Below are 20,775 nucleotides of genomic sequence, written 5' to 3'. Positions count from 1 at the left end.
AATAAAACATATTCAATGAACACGATTTTTAAATTTTATCAGGAAGGGCAAATCCATCAAAGTCAATCCAAGATGTCAGTTGAGATACCACACTATATCTTTTATATATGTATTTAAATACAGGCACACCTGGGGTGCAGGGAATTATCAATATTTCAAATAAATAAATAAATGGACTGTGAATATCTTTCTTTTTCTAGGCTTCCTTATTTACTTCTCCACCCAGTGTGTTTTTTATTTTCCTTCCAAGCTTAGGATGAACAGCATCAACTCTAATTTAAGTTTGGCTGTTAATATTCTTGCTTCCTTCCTTCTTTGACTTTCTCTAGTTTCCCATTCTGACTGGCTTCTGCCTGCCCTGGAAAGAGGGGGTCATTGTGTATTCTGTGGTTAATAGTTTGTCCTTCTAACACCTAGTTGAGGAGCCTTACTCAGACTTCATGCCTGAGGTCAAGAGAAGATGATCATATCACTTAAGATTTCGATATTTGTAAAGTTATCCATATTTATTAAATTTCATGTTTTTATTTGTTTTTGCTGTAGGGAAAACCTGGAAAAGATGGTGTTCCTGGCTTCCCTGGAAGTGAGGTATATAGACTTGATTTGGCCCATGGAGGTAGTGAAACTGTCATTCCTACTAGATGAAGAAGGATTTTTTAAGTCACTAAATAGTTATAAACAAACAAAAAGCCTACAGCTTTTAAACATTGCATTTGGGAATCATAGTTTTACATCTCCCAATCGTCTGAGCACAATGCTTGGTTTCAGAAGAGTTCAAATTGCACCTGCTCCCCACAGAAGCAGTTGGCTCATGTGTCTTCTGACCCATTTCCTTTTGTTCTTTTCTTTAGGGAGTCAAGGGCAACAGGGGTTTCCCTGGGTTAACGGGTGAAGATGGCATTAAGGTAACCCTCTTCCTAATATCCTATCCATAGCCTTTTTAAATAGGTTGGGTTTTGCCTATGCTTTTACTTTTGCCTATACCCTGGACCTAAGTACAAGGGATTATAATAACAGACTTCATTCAAATACCCTACTAGGTCTGTTAAGAAGAAAAGAGAGATATGGCAACTTTACTTAAACATTTGAAGGGTATTATTGATGGAAATATATTAAATTTGTTCTGTGTACTTGAAGTTGTCTGACTTAGAACCAGTGAGATTTCAGCTTCCCATAAGGAAGAGGCTGAAAAAGATCTACAGTTGTAGGGAGTTTGTGGTTATTTTGAGATCAAGCATAGGCTAGAGTTCAAGTCTCAATCTGAGTCGTGATACGTTGAAAGGTCGTGATCAATTAGTTGTGAACTGTATTCTGCACTTCTGACAATATGTTACAGACATTTTCAAATAATTGTAGTGATATGTTTGTTAAAGGCAGGGATATGTTCTGAGAAATGCATCATTAGCTGTTTTTGTCATTGTGCGAATATCATAGAGTGTATTCACACAAACCTAAAAGGCAGAGATTGTTGATCCTAGGCTACAAACCTGCACAGCATGTTACTGTACTGAATAAATAGACAACTGCAACACAGTGGTGGGTATTTGTATATCTAAACATATCTAAACATAAAAAATGTTTAGTAAAAATATGGTATTATAATCTTATGAGAACACTGCCATACACATAGTCCATCATTGACCCAAACATTGTTATGTGACACATGGCTATATTGGTAGGTATATGTGGAGATTCAAGATATACACTTTAATGGTATCACTTCCAGTAGAATTCTGAAATGCCTTCTTGAAGGAAAGGGGGTTGGTTGTAGCTGTGACACTTGGAAATTCATATAACCTACAGTCTGATATTCCTGTGACTCTAACCTGGGTGAGAACACAGGAATGTGCAATGTACATGAGCAAGCATTGAAGATGGTGTTGTCAAAGAAACCTGCAGAGCCACCAGGTCAATAACGACTTCTGTACAACCTTGTAGACAGGATTCCCTACCCAAATACGGGCTCTCCAGGACAATAATTTAACGTCAGTGTCCCTTTAACTTTGATTTGGTTTGTACATGACATCTAAACATCAATCTATTGTTCATTTTAACTATACATTTTGCTTTTTATGTATAAATACTTTGGGTGAACATATTTACAATTTGTAATCATCTTTCATTGTAGGGACAGAAAGGGGACATTGGCCCTCCAGGATTTCGTGGTCCAGTAAGTGTGATTAAATACAGTACCAGTGCTGTGTTTGATCAAGTCCTTTAAAGTAGCAAGGAAATTTTGAATCAGGGTCTCTCATTAACTGGGTGAGAGAGATTGTAACATTTACCTTTTTATCAAACCATGGCAGAAAATAGCTGGTCACTATTTGTCCCTTTGACAATGGGTAAATATTTCCATGTGGCCCCTGGAATGCACTAGTGATGCCCATGCTGGGCTATGGAAGAGAAGAAAAGCTTTGCTTAAGCAGCCCATGCCCAAGGTGATCCTGCACCTTCAGGCTGGAGGAGGACAGCGAGGCACTGAGGGGTAAAGAAGCCAACTTTTCCTCCCCTCCACCTGGCCCTGCGTTATGACAACTCCTGAGCTTGTAGGCAGCAGAAGCTAAGCTACGGGTTTAATACATGGTCAGCAAAAAGCAATTATTCCAGCCCAAGCTCTGTGTAGGAGGCAGTGCTCCTCTTCCCAGCAGATACGTATTTAATGTCAGCTCCTAACTGCAGAGCAGCCACATTCTATATTCTGTGACTCTGCAGATGAAGAAGGGAAAGGGAATCTTGACTCTGAAGTGCTGGTGTCCATTCATCTCCTACCTCAAAAAACAGTGGTTCTCACATTCAGTGTGCCAAGCAAGGCTGCCATGAATGATCATGCAGGTTGAACAAAATGGCACATGGTGGCCAAACAGTCATGAGGGGAAAGGGTGTCCTGTTAAAAATACAGTTCTCAGACCCCCATGCTCAGTAATGTAACTCAGTAATTGGAGGGGGGCCTGGAAATCTGCATCTTTACACTGAAAGCAAATGATTTGGATGCATAGAGTCCTGTCTTAGCCTGTTTTGTGCTGCTACAATAGAATAACTGAGATTGAGTAATTTATAAAGAACAAGAATCTATTTTCACAGTTCTAGAGGCTGGGAAGTCCAAAAGCCAGGTGCTGGCCCTTGATCTGGTGAGGGCTTTCTTGGCTGCATCCTCACATGCAGAAGACAGAAGGGCAAGCTGGCCTGAGGCTGCTGAAAGCCTCTTTTAATAGGGCCTTAATCCCATTAATGAGAGAGAAACCTTCATGGCCTAATTACCTCCTAAATGCCCTACCTCTTCATTCTATCACATTGATAACACCTGAATTTTGGAGGGGGCACATTCAAACTATAGCAGTCCCAAAATACTTCAGTGGAGTTGCCAGGAAGATAAATGAGCTATGTTTTGAAATCACTTAGCACTGTGCCCAACACTTGATAGGTGCACACAGATCATTACAGATTTCATGGTGAACATTATTATATTACATTATTAATATAATACTTTTGTGATTGTATACATGTTGCTTAACCACAAGGCTCTTGTTACTTCATCTTAAATAAGTCAACAAAGTAATTGATCCATCTAGCATATGAAAAAACAGAGGGTTTTTTTTTTAAAACCTTTGATATTTTCACCATTTTTCTTTCAAGATAAATGTACTCAGTGCTAAATGAAATCTACATTTCCATTCCATTACATTTCAGAGGAATTCTTAGCACGCCTCACTGTGTATTTTCTTATATTCCATTCCATATAACTGTTTGCTGATTCTACTAACCTCAAAAGAAGTTCTACTAGGAAGACAATGGTTAGGAACACCAGCAGTAGGTCCACTGAGCATGTCAGAAATAATATTGCTCGACTCTTGCAGGTCAATGGTGCCCTGGAATTTAAAGAAACAATAAATACAGTATTGTTTTGATGTTCGGGTTCTATACACTTCCAAAATGGAAATAAGTTTAGTCCACCAGGACCAGCATTTTTGAAAAGTGAAGTAGAATAGAATAAAATGTATCGGGGTTGATCATGTGTTGTAATAATAAGTCATTATTTTGTGAAACTTTAATTTTTCTATAGCTATGTAAGTATACATATAAATGTGGTGTGTAACCTGGGTCACATCATAAAGTGTATTTCTAATTGGAAGCCCATAAAATATCTGATGCTGTGACACCAGAAAGGTCTACTTATTTAAATTTTTCTACCTGCCTTTTTTTTTTTTTTTTTTTTTTTTGAGATCCAGTTCTGCTCTGTCGCCAGGCTGAAGTGCAGTGGTGCAATCTTAGCTCACTGCAACCTCTGCCTCCTGGGTTCAAGCAATTCTCTTGCCTCAGCTTCCCGAGTAGCTGGGACTACAGGTGTGCACCACCACACCCAGCTAATTTTTGTATTTTGAGTAGAGATGGGGTTTCACCATGTTGGCAGGATAGTCTCAATCTCTTGTTCCACCTACATTTACATGAATATTTCATTCCTGCTAACATGTAAACCTATGAATTCAGCAAAAGAAGGAAGCCATCTTTGAGCCAAAATGAAGAAATTGAAGTAATTTATGCTTGGTGAGCTGTCCGTAAATAGCTAGCCTTTCTCTGTATTCATTTCTTTCTCCTCTAAGACAGAATATTATGACATATACCAGGAAAAGGGAGATAAAGGCATTCCAGGCCCACCAGGGCCCAAAGGAGCTCGTGGCCCACAAGGTAAGAATAAATTTCTTCCCAAAGCATTTGCTGAACATAGTTCTGGCTTTCTTTCACAGTAATAAATAGCATGTGCTTCTAGAATTCACATGGGGGAGGAATGGGAAGGGAGATCTCTTAATTTTCATAAGGGTGTTATTTTTTAATGTCTCCTATTCTTCATATTTTTATTTCATAGGTGATATAGCATTAAGGTAATTAAATTATCTTTAGGTAACAAAGCATAAAGTTCAAATCTGTCATGAAAACACTCACTGGAGGGCAGCAGGAGGAAGTGCAAGGCACTGGCAATCTCAACGGGATTAGGAAAGGAGAAATGGGTACCCAGAACAAACTTACACAGAGATTTACAAGGGGAACTGAAACTCTGGCTCCCTGACTCTTGGCACAATGATCTGTCCTTGATGCCATAAATTATTGTCACATGTACTTATGCTGTACCATTTTGGAGAAATCCCAAAGTTCTAAGCCAATCACTCTCATCTCTGGCTACATATTTGAATCCCTGGGAACTTCTATAATGACCTTGTGAAGGTCCCACCCTGTGATTCTGATGTCATTATCTGGAGGAGGGCTGTGGACTCTGGTAGACTGTTAAAACTCCCTGGACTAGTCCAACGTGCAGCCAGGATGGGGAGCCACTGACCTAGACAAATTATTGATATGAACAAGATTTCAAAGGAAACTTTTACTTAAAAGAATAAAATTTCCCAGTGTATTTAAATAAAAGGACAGATCAATACATTGATATAGATTTTCTTAAAAATCTGGTACACTTACTATAAATCACTCACATGTATATATAAACAAATGATAACCCCCAGAATGTTACAGGTGGAAGCAATCTAAGACAGAACATCAAGACAAACTGCAGATCCTGGATGTTCCAGCACTGTTTGATTTTCTTGCATCTGAACTTCCAGCAAAGTGCTGAACACACAGCAGGCTCTTAGTAAATCTTTGCTGAATTATATGAAAATGATAAGATGGCATGATTTACTTTTGAATGTTAGACTTCTAAAATTAGTTTTCTCTTGTCTAAGTAAGTGACAATTTCTAATGTTTGTCTACATGAGGGTAGGAAAAAGTATGAAAACTCTGTATTATTAACTATCGTTATATTGTTACCCAAGATTTCAAAAGTGGATGGGATAGTGTTTGTATCTTTCTAAGCAATTAATTAATGTTATATATTCCCAGGTCCCAGTGGTCCCCCAGGAGTTCCTGGAAGTCCTGGTATGTCCACGTTTCTTGGGGTACAAATAGAAATGCTATTACAAAGGAAAATACACTGGCCCCTATTAAGTTTGCATTATTTACATAAGACAAATGTTACCTTAACTGATCTAAAAGTGTTTCTAGGCCGGGTGCAATGGCTCACGCCTGTAATTCCAACACATTGGGAGGCCGAGACCAGTGGATCACCTGAGGTCAGGAGTTTGAGACCAGCCTGGCCAATATGGTGAAACCCTGTCTCTACTAAAAATACAAAAAAAGGGGGCATGGTGGCACATGCCTGTAATTCCAGCTAGTTGGGAGGCTGAGGCAGGAGAATTGCTTGAACCTGGGAGGTGGAGGTTGCAGTGAGCTGAGATCATGCAGTGAGCTGAGATCATGCCACTGTACTTAAGCCTGGGCAATACAGTGAGACTCTATCTCAAAATAAAATAAAATAAAAAAGTGTTTCCCACTTCTAAAATTGTCATCTTTGCAATTTATAGTGGAAGAAGGAGTAGAGCTGATATGAGTGATATAGAAATGCTGTTTTTCACTTCTCGGCAGTTTTAACTACGTGTAAAGGCCTTATTGTCAGGGAATTTTTATAGCAACTTTGGGTTATGAGCAGGGGCCTTGAAACTCAAAGGTACAGAAATAGAAAACAATGTCACAGTAATGAGGTTGGTTGAAAATGATAGTTTTTATAACATATCACAAGTTGCATAAGAATACGTACATTACACTTTTTCTGTGAAGTTCCAAACTTTCGTCTGTGACTCATTAGAGTGTTTACCTTTTGAGAGAGGAAAAAGAGTTGGATCAGGAACGGCCCATGGGGACTCATCAAGTGTAACTGTAGTGTGTTCTTTTTCATGGAAACAAAACTAGAAAAAGAGCAAAATTTGATAAACTACTGTGGCAGGTGCCTGCCACTGATCATATTTTTCTCTATATGGTACTGTATATTATACTACTTCATAATTTTGAAAATTAATCAAAATTAAACAGACTGCAGAACTATAAGTATACTATAATTCACTATAAAAATAGATACAGACATAAATATTATATGTACCTAAATATGCATGGAAAGACATACGTCAAACTGTTAATAGTAGATATCGCTTACAGTTAGAATGGTGCAAAAAGATATTTTAGAGCTCTGACACTAAGGAAGACCTCCTTCCCCCTGCCCGGCCCCTAAGTGAAAAAGCAAGCTCCTTTAAGAAGCCAATAAGTGAAAAATTACAAAGCTCTGGTTCCAGAAGAATTTTAGGATTGTTTTTTCTGTTTCTGTGAAAAATGGCATTGGTATTTGAAGGGACTGCGCTGAATCTGTAGATTGCTTTGGATAGTATCATCATTTTAATGATATTAATTCTTCTGATCCATGAGCATGGGATGTCTTTCCCATTTGTTTGTGTCCTCTTCAATTTCTTTCATCAGTGTTTCGTAGTTTTCCTTGTAGGGAACTTTCACCTTTTTGGTTAAATGTAATCCCAGGTATTTTATTTTGTATGTGTGGCTACTGCGAACGGAATTGCCTTCTTGATTTCTTTTTTGGCTATTTCATTATTGGTGCCTAAAAAAAAAGCTACTGATTTTTGTATGTTGATATCATGTCCTGAAATTTTACTGAAATTGTTTATCAGTTCTAAGAGTTTTTTTTGATGGAATTGGGAGTGAAGAAAGATTGGTTAATGTGTATAAGCATACGGTTAGAAGGAATAAATTCTAATGTTTGATAGCAGAGTAGGGTGACAATAGTTAACAACAATGTCTTGTGTATTTCAAATTAACTAGAAAAGAGGACTTGAAATGTTGAGTACAAATGTACTCAACACAGAAACGATAAATACTCGTGTCATAGACACTCAAAATATCCTGACTTCATCATTACATTAAACATTCAATACATGTAACAAAATCTCACAGGTACCCCATAAATTTGTACAAATATAATATGCCAAAGTAAAATATGATAAAAAATTACAAAGCTCTGAAACAGCTGTCAATCGGAAGAATTTGCCTTTATGTTCGAGTAATAGGCCATAATCAGATACTACCCCTGCTAGTTTCTCAGCCCTTTGCTGGTAGCATCTCTCTACTTAATAGTTAAACTGTTGGCCAGGCGTGGTGGCTCACGCCTGTAACCCCAGCACTTTGGGAGGCCGAGGCTGTGGATCACGAGGTCCAGAGATCAAAACCATCCTGGCCAACATGGTGAAACCTTGTCTCTACTAAAAATACAAAAATTAGCTGGGCATGGTGGCGCGCCTGTAGTCCCAGCTACTTGGGAGGCCAAGGCAGGAGAATTGCTTGAATCCGGCAGGCGGAGGTTGCAGTGAGCCGAGATCGCGCCACTGCATTCCAGCCTGGCGCCTGGCGATGGAGCAAGACTCTGTCTCAAAATAAATAAATAAATAAACTGTTTGTGGGACAGAGATTTGAGACTGTCTCATCCTCACCATTTTAAGATTAGGGTGGGGTTTGTGCCATGAGACACGGCTCCTTTCGCAGGAGATGACTATCCTCTATCACACCCTTTTATGTCTAAGACCCTGACAGGAATAAAGTCCACTTAGCAACTTTCTCTGTAGTTTTGGGCACTGCAAGCATCCTCTAGTCTCTAATAAAAAACATCTACAAAGTAGCATATAAGGAAGTATTTCTCATTTCCTTTTAAATAAAAAGACTACAGTGCATCCCAAACTCTGTTTCAGTTTCTTGTAACAAATTAGATAAATTTTCCTGTGGGAATGGAATGTTCTGCACTTTGCTGCAGTGTGGTTATTTAACAAGGCTGCAGATGAAAAAAGCAAGGATATTCACTTTTTTATTTTATATGTGTCATGTACCACTGTGCAACTTTTATAAATAAAATTATATCACTCTTGCAATTGAAAAATAAATTTGTATTAATCAGGAAAAAATGTAAAATACAAGAAATGATTATTTTCTCCAAGGACCATCAAGGCCTGGCCTCAGAGGAGTCCCTGGATGGCCAGGCTTGAAAGGAAGTAAAGGGGAACGAGGCCCCCCAGGAAAGGATGCCATGGGGATTCCTGGGTCCCCAGGATGTCCTGGTTCACCAGGCCCTACAGGATCACCGGGACCTCCAGGACCACCAGGTAAAGATGTGAAGAGGATCCCTCTTGCGTACAGCTCCCTATGACAGATGTGTGCAAACCAGGGGCAAGAAACCCTCCTCACAGCTTAGCCATCAGTCTGTGTGGTTTTTATGAGTTATCTTTCTGATAGTCTTTATTTCACTAACTTTCTGTGAAAGAAACTCATGCAATGACTACTTAACAAATGCAGCAAAGTCTTAGCCCAAGTTTCCCAGAGAGCAGAGCAAAGGGAGGGACTAGGAGAGTGAAGTGGGGAAGGATGGGTGGCTATCAAGTTGGCCTTGGCCAAATGCAACTGCCTGTTCAGCCCTGGAGACTATCTTCTAAGAAGCCTGTGCCAGGGGAGAAAGAGGCAAGAATTTATCCATTTGCTCCTAGTTCCCATGGCTCAAAGATTCCCCACTCCCCACACCCCCAGAGACAAGCAGCCCCCCACTTCCCATCCTCCCACCTCCAAGCTGCGTTTGCATGGTTCCCAGAACATCCCATGCCTTGGCATCACCAGGCAAGCCCCAGGGCAGTAGGCCAGAGGTGTGCCACATGGGGTGTAAGGCCACATGCTATGAGGTAAAGGGGTCAGAGATGACAGAGCTATGGCCCAATGGACTTGAAGTGGTGTTCAGAGGTCCTGATACAGGCAGCCTTTCCTTCGCATCCCTCTTCAGAGCTACTTAGCATTCTGTGTTGCCTCATAGGTACAATAGGTCCTCACAAACATACAGATCACACTTTATGTTTTAATATACTTTTTCTGGGGCCAAGTGTGATGGTGCGCTTATAATCCCAGCCTCTTCCAAGTCTCTTTTAAGATGGAGGTTTAGGCCGGATGCAGTGGCTTATGTCTGTAATCCCAGCACTTTGGGAGGCCAAGGCGGGCGGATCATCTGAGGTCAGGAGTTCAAGACCAGCCTGGCCAACATGGTGAAACCCCATCTCCATTAAAAGTGCAAAAATTAGTTGGGCATGGTGGTGGGCACCTGTAATCCCTGCTACTCAGGAGGCTAAGGTAGAAAAATTGCTTGAACCTGGGAGGTGGAGGTTGCAATGAGCTGAGATTGGGCCACTGCACTCCAGCCTGGGCAAGAGAGGGAGCTCCATCTCAAAAAAAAAAAAAAAAAAAAAAGATAGAGGTTTAGTATCCTCTTTTTTTCTATGTCAAGGCTGACATGCAGAGCTCAGAGGGCTAATGCAGCTAAAGCCAGGATCTGGGCCCAGGGGCTTACTGCTCCCTCCCTGAAGTGTCGTGCTCCCTCTGTGTCTGCTACACCCTGCCCAGAGCCCTTTGCTTCCTACCTTCCCTTCTCTAAACAACAATCATCTATCCTTGGTGTTGCAGCTTCAAGTTCAAGGCCAGCAGAATGCTTTCAGTGAGTCTGTATCCTGTAACCTCCAAGTTTCTCCCAACTGTGGAAGTTTTCACAATGCCTTATCTTTGTCTTGTCAGTTTTTCTTACAAGAATCAAAGCATTTTGAGGTCAAAAACTGTGTTTTTGACTGTTTTAAGCCCAGTATGTAGCATAGGGAACACTGCAGGTACTCAAATATTTTTTGAATTAAGCATCAATTAAGTATGAAAATATACAAGTACACAAAAATTTACGAAGGTAAAAGTATTCATATAAGTCTACAGTAAGTATTAAACTTTTATCAGATTGTACCATTTAAAGAAGACCCTCCAGGTATTTTAAAGATGAAGAAAACTGATCACAAAATGGTCACTCTTTTGTATTACAATGAAATTAAATGTTTCCAGTGGTACCTTGTTTTTCTGAAATTTGGGACAGCTATGGTACTGTTTTTAAATATTTACTTTCATCACCATTGTCTTCAACCTGTAATTGAAATGGCAAAGCCATAAATTAGACTACTGAACACAACTAGCTTAAGAGAATTCGCTTTTCATTGTAACATTACAGTAGCAGACAACGTGGAAACTGAAAAGAGCTTTCTTAGAGACTTGTTTTAAGGATGACAATTCAACTGATAACAGACAAGCAACAAAGAGAATACGGATGATATCCTGAGTCAGGATCCATTATTTTTACTCAATATATATTAAGCATCTATAGTATATCAGGAAAATACAATGTATCTAAAAATATCCAGAATAAGATTTGATCATTTGTCTCAAGATGCTAAAGGGATTGTCTGTGTATTAGCCCTTTCTCATGCTGCTAATAAAGACATAACGGGACTGCGTAATTTATAAAGGAAAGAGGTTTAATTGACTCACAGTTCAGCATGGCTGGGGAGGCCTCAGTAAACTTACAATCATGGCAGAAGGGGAAGCAAACATGTCCTTTTTCACATGATGGCAACAAGGAGAAGTGCTGAGAAAAAGGGGGAAAATCCCCTTATAAAACCATCAGATCTCTCACAACAAAGTAAAAGAAAAAAATTATAATAAAACCATCAGATCTCATGAGCACTAAGTCACAATCACAAGAACAGCATGAGGGTAACTGCTCCCATGACTAAATTACCTCCCACCAGGTCCCTCTCATGACACATGGGAATTATAAAAACTACAATTCAAGATGAGATTTGGCCAGGGACACAGCCACACCATACCATTTTGGAATAATTGGAAACAACTAAGTAAGATAAAATAGGTTGATTCTGTGACCAAAAAAAGTTATATAATTTTTAATGTAGCTTTCAAAGATCAACTACATTAAAAATACCACATCTATGTAATATGAAGGGAAGAGCTGGTCACCATGCCTTCTTAGCTGCAGATAAACTTCTAAAGACCGGGATTCCAATACAAAGATGAGAGAGACGCATTTTAAATAATACATACATTAAAACACTTGCTACATTGAAAAAAAACACAAATAAAAAACTACGTTTGGTACTGTATTTTTATAGGTGACATCGTTTTTCGCAAGGGTCCGCCTGGAGATCGCGGACTGCCAGGCTATCTAGGGTCTCCAGGAATCCTCGGAGCTGAAGGACCCAAAGGTTGGTTCTTTCAATAATGTTCTATTAGGATAAGCCTTTTTCATCATCATTTTATCATTGATTTTTTTCCCCCGGGATAACAGTGATCCCAAACAGCAGCCAGTCAGTGATGACTTCTTTTCAATTAGCTAAAAGTATTCATTAATCTGTAAATCAATAATTTATTTGGCACCCATGCAATAAATTGTTGGACATCCCTAAAATGTGAGTTTTTGCCTGCATGCAAGAAAATAGACGTTTTATGTTAGACTCTTGGAATTTCCCCTTTCAGAAGAACCGTATAGCTCAGAACACAAAAGTGAGACCTATAATAGATGAATTTTTAAATTAATATGTATAATGTCCTAGATGATTTTCACTACCTAAAAATGTTGAAATGTAATAAATGACAGTGTGGTTGGAAAGTGTTTGTTTTTTCTGAGGACTCGATGTAGCTTTATAAGTAATGCTAGCCTACTCTCATTGCAGGAGAACCAGGTCTCTTGTGCACACAGTGCCCTTATATCCCAGGGCCTCCCGGTCTCCCAGGACTGCCAGGGTTACATGGTGTCAAAGGAATCCCAGGTACAAACAATTTGCATGCAAGTGTTTTTGCAAGCACAAAAGGGTCAATACACTGGAAGAAAATAAAAGCATTAGATTGGTGGATGTCGTGACGTGGTTTATATGAACTTGGAGGGAAGAGTTTCACAAACATATCTCTGTTAACATAAAGTCAGCCAAAATGGAAGAAAAGCTAGTATTTTTCCCTGTTCCATTTTAATTGCTGACCCCTAGCAAAGTATTGTGTTAGGGAGGAATTGTCAACACAGTGTCCTACAAGAGAACAGCAGGTAACTGAAGGCAGTGAAGTAGCCACATGAAACACACACCCTCTTTCTCTTCCATAAAGAAATATGCTTTCTCCTTTTTTTCTCAAAAGACACACTACTCAGTCAATTTTTTCATGTTCCTACTTTTAAAAGAGTCATAGGACTATGTGGTATTTCAGCTTCTTCTTAAGGATGCAAATGCAATAAAAAAAAAATTGCTCAGTGCTGGGGACGAGAGAGAGTTGCAGCACTGCAGTTAAAAACCAAGGGAGCATTTGAACAGGCCAGCAGGCAGTCGGCGCCAGGCCATTGTTACTATGCAAAATGCTAGGCCCTGCATTAATAAATCTTCCAAGTTTTCATGAGAAGAAAGGAATTGGAATTTTTATTTAAAATCTCATGGTGTTTTTTAAATTAGCCACTAAGTCAATTTTTGAAAGAAAAAAATATGACATTTTATGCCATGTCCTGAGGCTTAAATAAAGGATGACTCACAGGCCTTCCCTTGACAACTCTGTGCCAGGCCAGGACTCTCCACCCTGCATGGCTGCTCCCAGCTGTCACTACCTCTGCTTTTGACCTCCCCATTTTTAGTCACAGAACTGGCTATGGGCAAAACATTGAAGTACAAAACGTCCCTGTTTATTGATTAGGTTCCTCTGACCCTTGTGCCACTCCCCTGTCTACACAGGGCCTCTCCCTTGCTACCACCTACAGTACTAACTCTGCCACCAGCACCTTGGTCTTCAAGACAGTGTCATCAAATTATGTATCATTTACCAGTAAGAGGCGAAGTTACAGAGCCTTTGACCAATGTGTTGGGTACTGTTCTAAGTGTCTTATGTGTCTCCATTCCTTTATTTCTCACATCAACCCTAGAGGTTGGTGCTCTAATTAACCCCATTTTACAGAAGAGGAAGCTGAAGAATCAGGTAGCATAGCTAATAATGTGGCAGAGACTGAACTCAAATCCGGAGGCATGCTCTTGCCCTCCACGCCTCCATCCCCTGACTGTGATGCTGTCACCTGTCTCCTTGGGGGCTGCTTTTGGAGAGTTAATCCAAAGGTCTACCTGGCAACCTGGATAGGGAATGTTATACATTAACACCATCTAGTAGCCATCTGCATTGGCACAGGGTCTTCTGGGAGGGTAGGTCTCAGTCCAAAGAAGAAAGATTAATGGTGGCAGCCATGGACACTGTGGCCAGCCACTGGATGACATGCACTTGGGCAGGGATCCTTTGTCCCCTCAGATCCCACTCACTTCTCCTTTATGAAGGCCTCTGCTACTTTCAATAGCTGCCCCTGCCCTGACTCACAGGCCTGTGAGGGAAGGAGGGTCAGGGAGGTAGGGCTGTTCCTCATGTCATTCCTGTTCAGTATCCAAATACCTAGGAGAAATTTTCTATTAAAACAAAAACCAAAAGGAAGAAAATGAAGGAGGGAAATAAAGAGGAAAAATAATAAAAGATAAAATATCATTATTGTATACTCTCCTTATGTCTTATCTTTGACTCCAGGTGAGCAGGTGAGCAGCTCACTGACGCTGATCACTCGTTGCATGGTTGTAATTTCCATAGTTTCTCTACGTTTGGCTTATCCAGATACAGCTCAAAGAAGCTTTGTAAGCTGTAAAATGGTTTGGATTACTATAAAAATATACATCCCAGCTCAATATCTTGCACAAAATAGAATCTGAATAGATATATGTTGATCAACTGACCAAAGACCTACCCAGAAGGTCATTTAAAGAGATCATCTTTACATAGATATTGAAATATCTCCAAGAAGTATAAAATTGTGCAATAAAATGCAATTTGGCAAGAGACATCCAAAACCTTAGAAAAGCTTGTCATCATTTGGCTCTGCTGTTATACTTTTAAAAATTTATTATAAAGGAAATAATTGGATACATTTGGAGACCTAAATATCTAGAGACATCTTTCAAAGCATTGTGTACAACAGCCAAAAGTTGACAAATGTCTACCTAACATCTAAATGTCTAAAAACAGCATTTAGCTAAATAAATGATGGCTCACCAACAAAATAGGCTGCTATGCAGCCATTTATAATGAAGCTATAAATTCATACTTATTCATACTTATTGACATATGTATACTATAATTCCAAAACAGTGTGTTTATGAGTCTTGTGCAGTTATAGATATAAAAATTTATGACTCATACACATTAAACTTTAGCAAATATTATCTTCTGGCAGATTTATGGGTGATTTTTAGTCACTTCTTTCTGCATAATTTTCTTACAATCAGCATATATTACTTGTAAAAGTAATATATACTCAGAAAAATAAAGATATATTCTTAAAATTATGAAGATGAAAATTTTAAGAAGCTAAGATCTGAGTTACCTTTTACATGACCTCTTGTTCTGGTTATTTACTCCCATTCTCTTATTGCATTTATGTTTTATGATAGAAGTTGTCTTTCTTTCCCCGTAAGAAAACACTCTATTTTCTTTATACATTGTATTACCGTGATTACTCAAAGTTAGTTCAAGGAGGAGTTGGTTAATAATTCGTTGATTTGCAGGAAGACAAGGTGCAGCTGGCTTGAAAGGAAGTCCAGGGTCCCCAGGAAATACAGGTCTTCCAGGATTTCCAGTAAGATTTCATGTTTTTAAATCTTTAGCTTCAATTTGAAAAACTGCACACTCTGGAAATACGATTGCAACACACTTAGGTTATCCGCTTGGTGCCTTGCAAACAGTAGGCACTTAATAGATAACTGCTGATTAAATGAATAAATGTATGACTGATTAAGTGAATGAGTTAATGAATTTATAAACAGTTTGAAATGGTATCAGAAACAGAAAGCAGATTAGCAGTTGCCTGGGGCTGAGGGTGCGAACAGAGATTCATTGCAAATGGATTTCAGAGAATTTGGGGGAGTGATTGAAATGTTTTAACACAATTGTGGCGATTGTGGCATAATTCTATAAATTTACTAAAAATCATTGAGTTGTACTATTATAAAGGAGAAATTTTATGGTATATAAATTATACCTCAATAAGTCTGTTAAAAACTAAAATCTTGGTTGTCCTCATGAATCAAAAACTTATAAATATACATAGATCAAATTATTCAGAGAGGCTTGTTAAAATTTACCAGTATTCAAACACAACATGAATTATGGTGATTGTTCTATGATATTATTGTGTGTATTGTCTTGAATTGTACTATCTACCTGAATTATTTTTCAGTTTTGGAAGTTAAAAACAAAGCAAAACAAACAAAATGCTTGAAATAATAGTTGTGGACCAAAAAAAGTGTGTTGAAAAGTTCATGTTAAAATTCAAAAGTTCTTGTTCACACTGTTTTTAAGATTGACACAAGAAGAATTATATCAAAATACAATGCAGATTCATTTCTGTACTACCCTAGGGATTCCCAGGTGCCCAGGGTGACCCAGGACTTAAAGGAGAAAAAGGTGAAACACTTCAGCCTAAGGGGCAAGTGGGTGCCCCAGGGGACCCAGGGCTAAGAGGGCAACCTGGGAGAAAGGGCTTGGATGGAATTCCTGGAACTCCGGGAGTGAAAGGATTACCAGGACCTAAAGGCGAACTGGTTGGTATCTGGCAATTTTACCCTCCCTATAAATGAAGTACTCTGAAGTTGAGATATAAAGTGTTTTCCAAAAATGCCTGGCTGCTCAGCACAGTTCATCACTCTAACTGAAGAATGAAGCATCTTCAAATGAGCAGGAATAACCCAAGCAAATAGTTACAGTATTTTGACAAAATAAATAGGTAGCATTCAGTGATGTCGCCCAATCAAAATTCTATATTGATAATGACCCCATCTCATACACAAATTACAGTTCCATATTTGCATCAAATGAGTCTATTGAACAGTTCAGAAAATGATATATAGTGGAAAGTTTTAGTAAATGTTTTGGAGGCAATGTCTATACTTTTAAATGAAACTAAATGCATAAGAGACAGCATATTTCAGGGTATGGTAGTCAAATAAAGGGATTAAATGTTTTGTCATTAATGGCATGATCTCGGCTTACTGCAATCTCCGTCTCCCGGATTCAAGCAATTCTCCCACCTCAGCCTCCCTGAGTTGCTGGGGTTACAGGCATGTGCACCATGCCCCATTGATTTTGTATTTTTAGTAGAGATGGAGGCTCATCATGTTGGCCAGGCTGGTCTCGAACTCCTGACCTCAAGTAATCTGCCTGCCTTGGCCTCCCAAAGTGCTGGGATTACAGGCATGAGCCACTCTACCCGGCCCCAAGATCTACTTTAAAATGTTATAGAGAGGGTGAGCACCACTCATCATGATGTATTTACAAGAGGTTTGCAAGGGATGCTGCTCAAACTATTCTATGAAACACCAGTTTCTCCCGGTGCTAATCTGTATAATCCAATAAAAGATTTACCTCAAACATGTTTGGAGAAACCTGGTAAAGAAATTTAAAGGTTCATTTATAGACCCTTTAATATCAGAATATGAATTGTGAGTCTTCCACATGAAGACCAACTATCCAGTCTTTCCTAAATGCTTCTGACTACAAAGCCCTTTCTGGCTGGCAGCATCTACGGGACAAGCACTTCTCAGACCCTGCCTTGGCCAAGTCTCAGGCTCTTCACTTTGTGGTAGTTATGCTTATAACGCGACAGTGCTAGAATTCTGTTGGTCTAGTGTTAAGAGAATTTGTATGATGTCCCTATTTGTAGCTCACCAACTTTTCTTTATAAGTTCTGGTAAACGTGCTCCATAAAGTACATAGAAAAATCAAGGTGGTGATTTGTTGGGTCTTACGCCCTGTATTAAAAAAAGGAGACAGACCACTTAGCCATCTGATGATACTGAACAATGAAAAATCAACTCAAATTTATTTCGGGAGGCCATGATGGGAAGGAAGAGGGCTTACATTATTTTGTCAAATTCAACTTCTTTTAAATATACAAATCATTTTCAAAGTTGTAGCATATGAAAATTTTAAAACTTGGCAGTTCAAGAGAGAAAATGGAGGTGGGAAATCTCCTTTGTCACGAAAATACCTGGCGAAAACACAAACTTTTAGTAGAGATGGGGTTTGCTGTACTCATTTTATTTTAAAAATGTAACATTATGATGAATGTCCCCCCTAAAGTCATTTGAACTATTGGTCAGTTTGAATGTAGTTTTAGTGGCTATTATCATATGGGAGACCTGTCTCAAGTGGGACGCAAGACAGTTTCAAGTTCAAAAAATATTGCTTCACTCCAGAGGACATAAAATGGCAGAAACCTGCAGTGCTCTTACTTTAGTAATAATTCCCATCAAATGCCAAATGCCTTTTAATTCAAGATCTCAATGACAGCCTAACTGGTATTCATATTTGGAGGACAATTAACCTGTTGTAAGAAGATACTGGAATGAAGCATGATTCAAATACATTCCTGTTGTCACAGGCTCTGAGTGGTGAGAAGGGGGACCAAGGTCCTCCAGGGGATCCTGGCTCCCCTGGGTTCCCAGGACCTGCAGGACCAGCTGGACCACCTGGCTATGGACCCCAAGGAAAGCCTGGTCCCAAGGGCACTCAAGGAGTTCCTGGAGCCCCTGGACCACCCGGAGAAGCCGGTTGGTTAGTTTTCTTTCCAGTCCTGTTTTCCGAAGGAGTGGGTTGATGTTTTCTAGAGCTAACGAGGCTTTTCCAAGACTAAGAAAAATGTAGAAACTTGCTTCTAATGAATAGAATATATCAACTCACAGATACCAGGAAAGAACATGTAGCGTATGTTAGAGAAGACCATTTTTTCTCCATTACTGGGCAATTCAACTGAAATTTCCTAGGATATTCTGTTATCTATTTCTTATATAAAGATATGAAATGAATAGACCCTAAGCGTTATTACAAATTTGTTTTTTGTGCTTTTTTCAAAGACAGGATCTCACTCGGTTGACCAGGCTGGAGTGCAGTGGCATAATCATAGTTTACTGCATCCTCAAATTTCTAGATTTAATCTATTCTCACACCCGATCTCCTGAGTAGCTGGGGCTATCGGCGCATGTCACCACAACCAGCTAATTTATATTTTATTTTTATTTTTTGTAGAGACAGGATCTTGCTGTGTTTCCCAAGCTGGTTTCCAACTCCTAGCCCCAAACAATCCTTGCTGTAGCCTCCCAAAGTGCTGGGACTACAGACATGAGCCACTATGCGCAGCCACAGATTTGTTGTTTTTGGTCCATAACTCAACAGGCATTTTATAAATAAAACTTTAAAATATCTAAGACAAAAGAAGAAAAATAGTCTGATAATAATTTAAAAGTTCAAGTAACTTTGGGGATACACATATACTGGCCTTAGTTCTGGATTCAGGAGTGCGACTGAAGTTCAGAATAGCATGCTACTGACAGCTTTAGGCAAATAATGCCACCATGGTCATTTTTTACTTCTAAAATCACTTTAGGCCGGGCACAGTGACTCACACCTATAATCCCAGCACTGTGGAAGACCAAGGTGGGCAGATTACTTGAGGTCAGGAGTTCAAGGCCAGTCTGGTCAACATGGCAAACCCCCATCTCTACTAAAAATACAAAAACATAGCTGAGCATGGTGGCACACACCCATAGCCCCAGCTACTTGGAAGTCTGAGGTAGGAGAATCGCTTGAACCTGGAAGGTGGAGGTTGCAGTGAGCCGAGACCATGTTACTGCACTCCAGCCTGGGCGATAGACTAAGACACTGTCTGAAAAATAAATAAATAAATAAAATCACTTTAAAGGGTGAGATCTAATAAACTGTGGTCTCTAAATCATTTTACAGGGTCTTCCTTCATGGGTAAAACTTTTTTGAGTGCACAACCTTATATGCTATAAACATATGCATCATTTTTGTCCACACATGTATGTAAATCTTATGACTTTCTCTATATATTAAATAAGTAAATATCTATGTTTATCTGCACCTTATTTTAGAGGCTGCTATTCTTTTCTTTTTTTCTTTCTTTCTTTCTTTCTTTTTTTTTTTTTTTTTTGTGAGACAGAGTCTTGCTCTTTTGCCCAGGCTAGAGTGCCATGGCGCAGTTTTGGCTCATCGCAACCTCTGCCTCCCGGGTTCAGGTGATTCTCCTGCTTCGGTATCCCGAGTAGCTGGGATTACAGGCACCCACCACTACACCCGGCTAATTTTTGTATTTTTAGTAATGACAGGATTTCACCATGTTGGCCAAGCTGGTCTTGAACGCCTGACCTCAGGTGATCCGCCTGCCTCGGCTTCCCAAAGTGCTAGGATTACAGGCGTGAGCCACCACGCCTGACCAAAGAAGGCTGCTGTTCTAATCCAGGTACTAGCAAACGGTGGTGGCCCACAGTCCAAGTCCAGCCCACTGCCTGATTTTGTATGACCCACAAGCTAAGAATGGTTTTCACATTTTCAAATGACTGAAAAAAATGTTTAATGATATTTTGTGATGCATGAAAATTATATGAAATTCAAATGAGAGTATCCATAAATACAGTTTCCTAGAACACAGCCACACTCCTGCATGTACTGTCTCTGTCTGCTTTTATGCTACAATGGCAGAATTGAGTAATTGAGTAGATTTGGATCACAAAGCCTAAATTACTTACTATCTGGCCCTTTACAGCAAAAGTTTATTTAGCCCTGTTTTAATCCATTATCAAATGCTCTTTTGTTGTTTTTTTGTTTTGTTTTTTGAGATGGAGTCTTGCTTTGTCACCCACACTGGAGTGCAGTGGTGTGATCTCAGCTCACTGCAACCTCCACCTCGTGGGTTCAAGGAATTCTCATGCCTCAGCCTCCCAAGTAGTTGGGATTACAGGCAACAACCACCATACCTGGTTAATCTTTGTATTTTTACTAGAGATGGGTTTTCACCATGTTGGCCAGGCTGGTCTTGAACTCCTGACCTCAAGTGATCCACTTGCCTTGGCCTCCCAAAGTGCTGGGATTACAGGCGTAAGCCACCGTGCCTGGACTCTTCTGTTA

At 39.5% G+C, this 20,775-nt stretch overlaps 1 protein-coding gene across 5 annotated transcripts in view; it reads left to right on the top strand.

Annotated features, from left to right (window-relative positions):
* COL4A3 (collagen type IV alpha 3 chain) overlaps positions 1-20,775 on the top strand; it is a 146,182-nt gene that overhangs the window by 89,752 nt on the left and 35,655 nt on the right. For 4 of the 5 annotated variants that reach the window (XM_032277608.1, XM_032277609.1, XM_032277606.1 and 1 more), the window contains 11 exons: positions 544-588; positions 852-905; positions 2,129-2,170; positions 4,599-4,683; positions 5,884-5,919; positions 8,868-9,032; positions 11,904-11,996; positions 12,465-12,560; positions 15,360-15,430; positions 16,212-16,394; positions 18,233-18,401. In XM_032277608.1, the coding sequence (XP_032133499.1) occupies positions 544-588; positions 852-905; positions 2,129-2,170; positions 4,599-4,683; positions 5,884-5,919; positions 8,868-9,032; positions 11,904-11,996; positions 12,465-12,560; positions 15,360-15,430; positions 16,212-16,394; positions 18,233-18,401 (1,039 nt within the window). The remainder of the gene's footprint in view (positions 1-543; positions 589-851; positions 906-2,128; positions 2,171-4,598; positions 4,684-5,883; positions 5,920-8,867; positions 9,033-11,903; positions 11,997-12,464; positions 12,561-15,359; positions 15,431-16,211; positions 16,395-18,232; positions 18,402-20,775) is intronic. The other variant, XM_032277610.1, reaches the window with a different exon arrangement.

This window comes from Sapajus apella, unplaced genomic scaffold, assembly GCF_009761245.1.
Source record: "Sapajus apella isolate SASKATOON/1434 unplaced genomic scaffold, GSC_monkey_1.0 scaffold10, whole genome shotgun sequence".
Classification (NCBI taxonomy): domain Eukaryota; kingdom Metazoa; phylum Chordata; class Mammalia; order Primates; family Cebidae; genus Sapajus; species Sapajus apella.
This window is presented reverse-complemented; position numbering and strand designations above follow the sequence as displayed.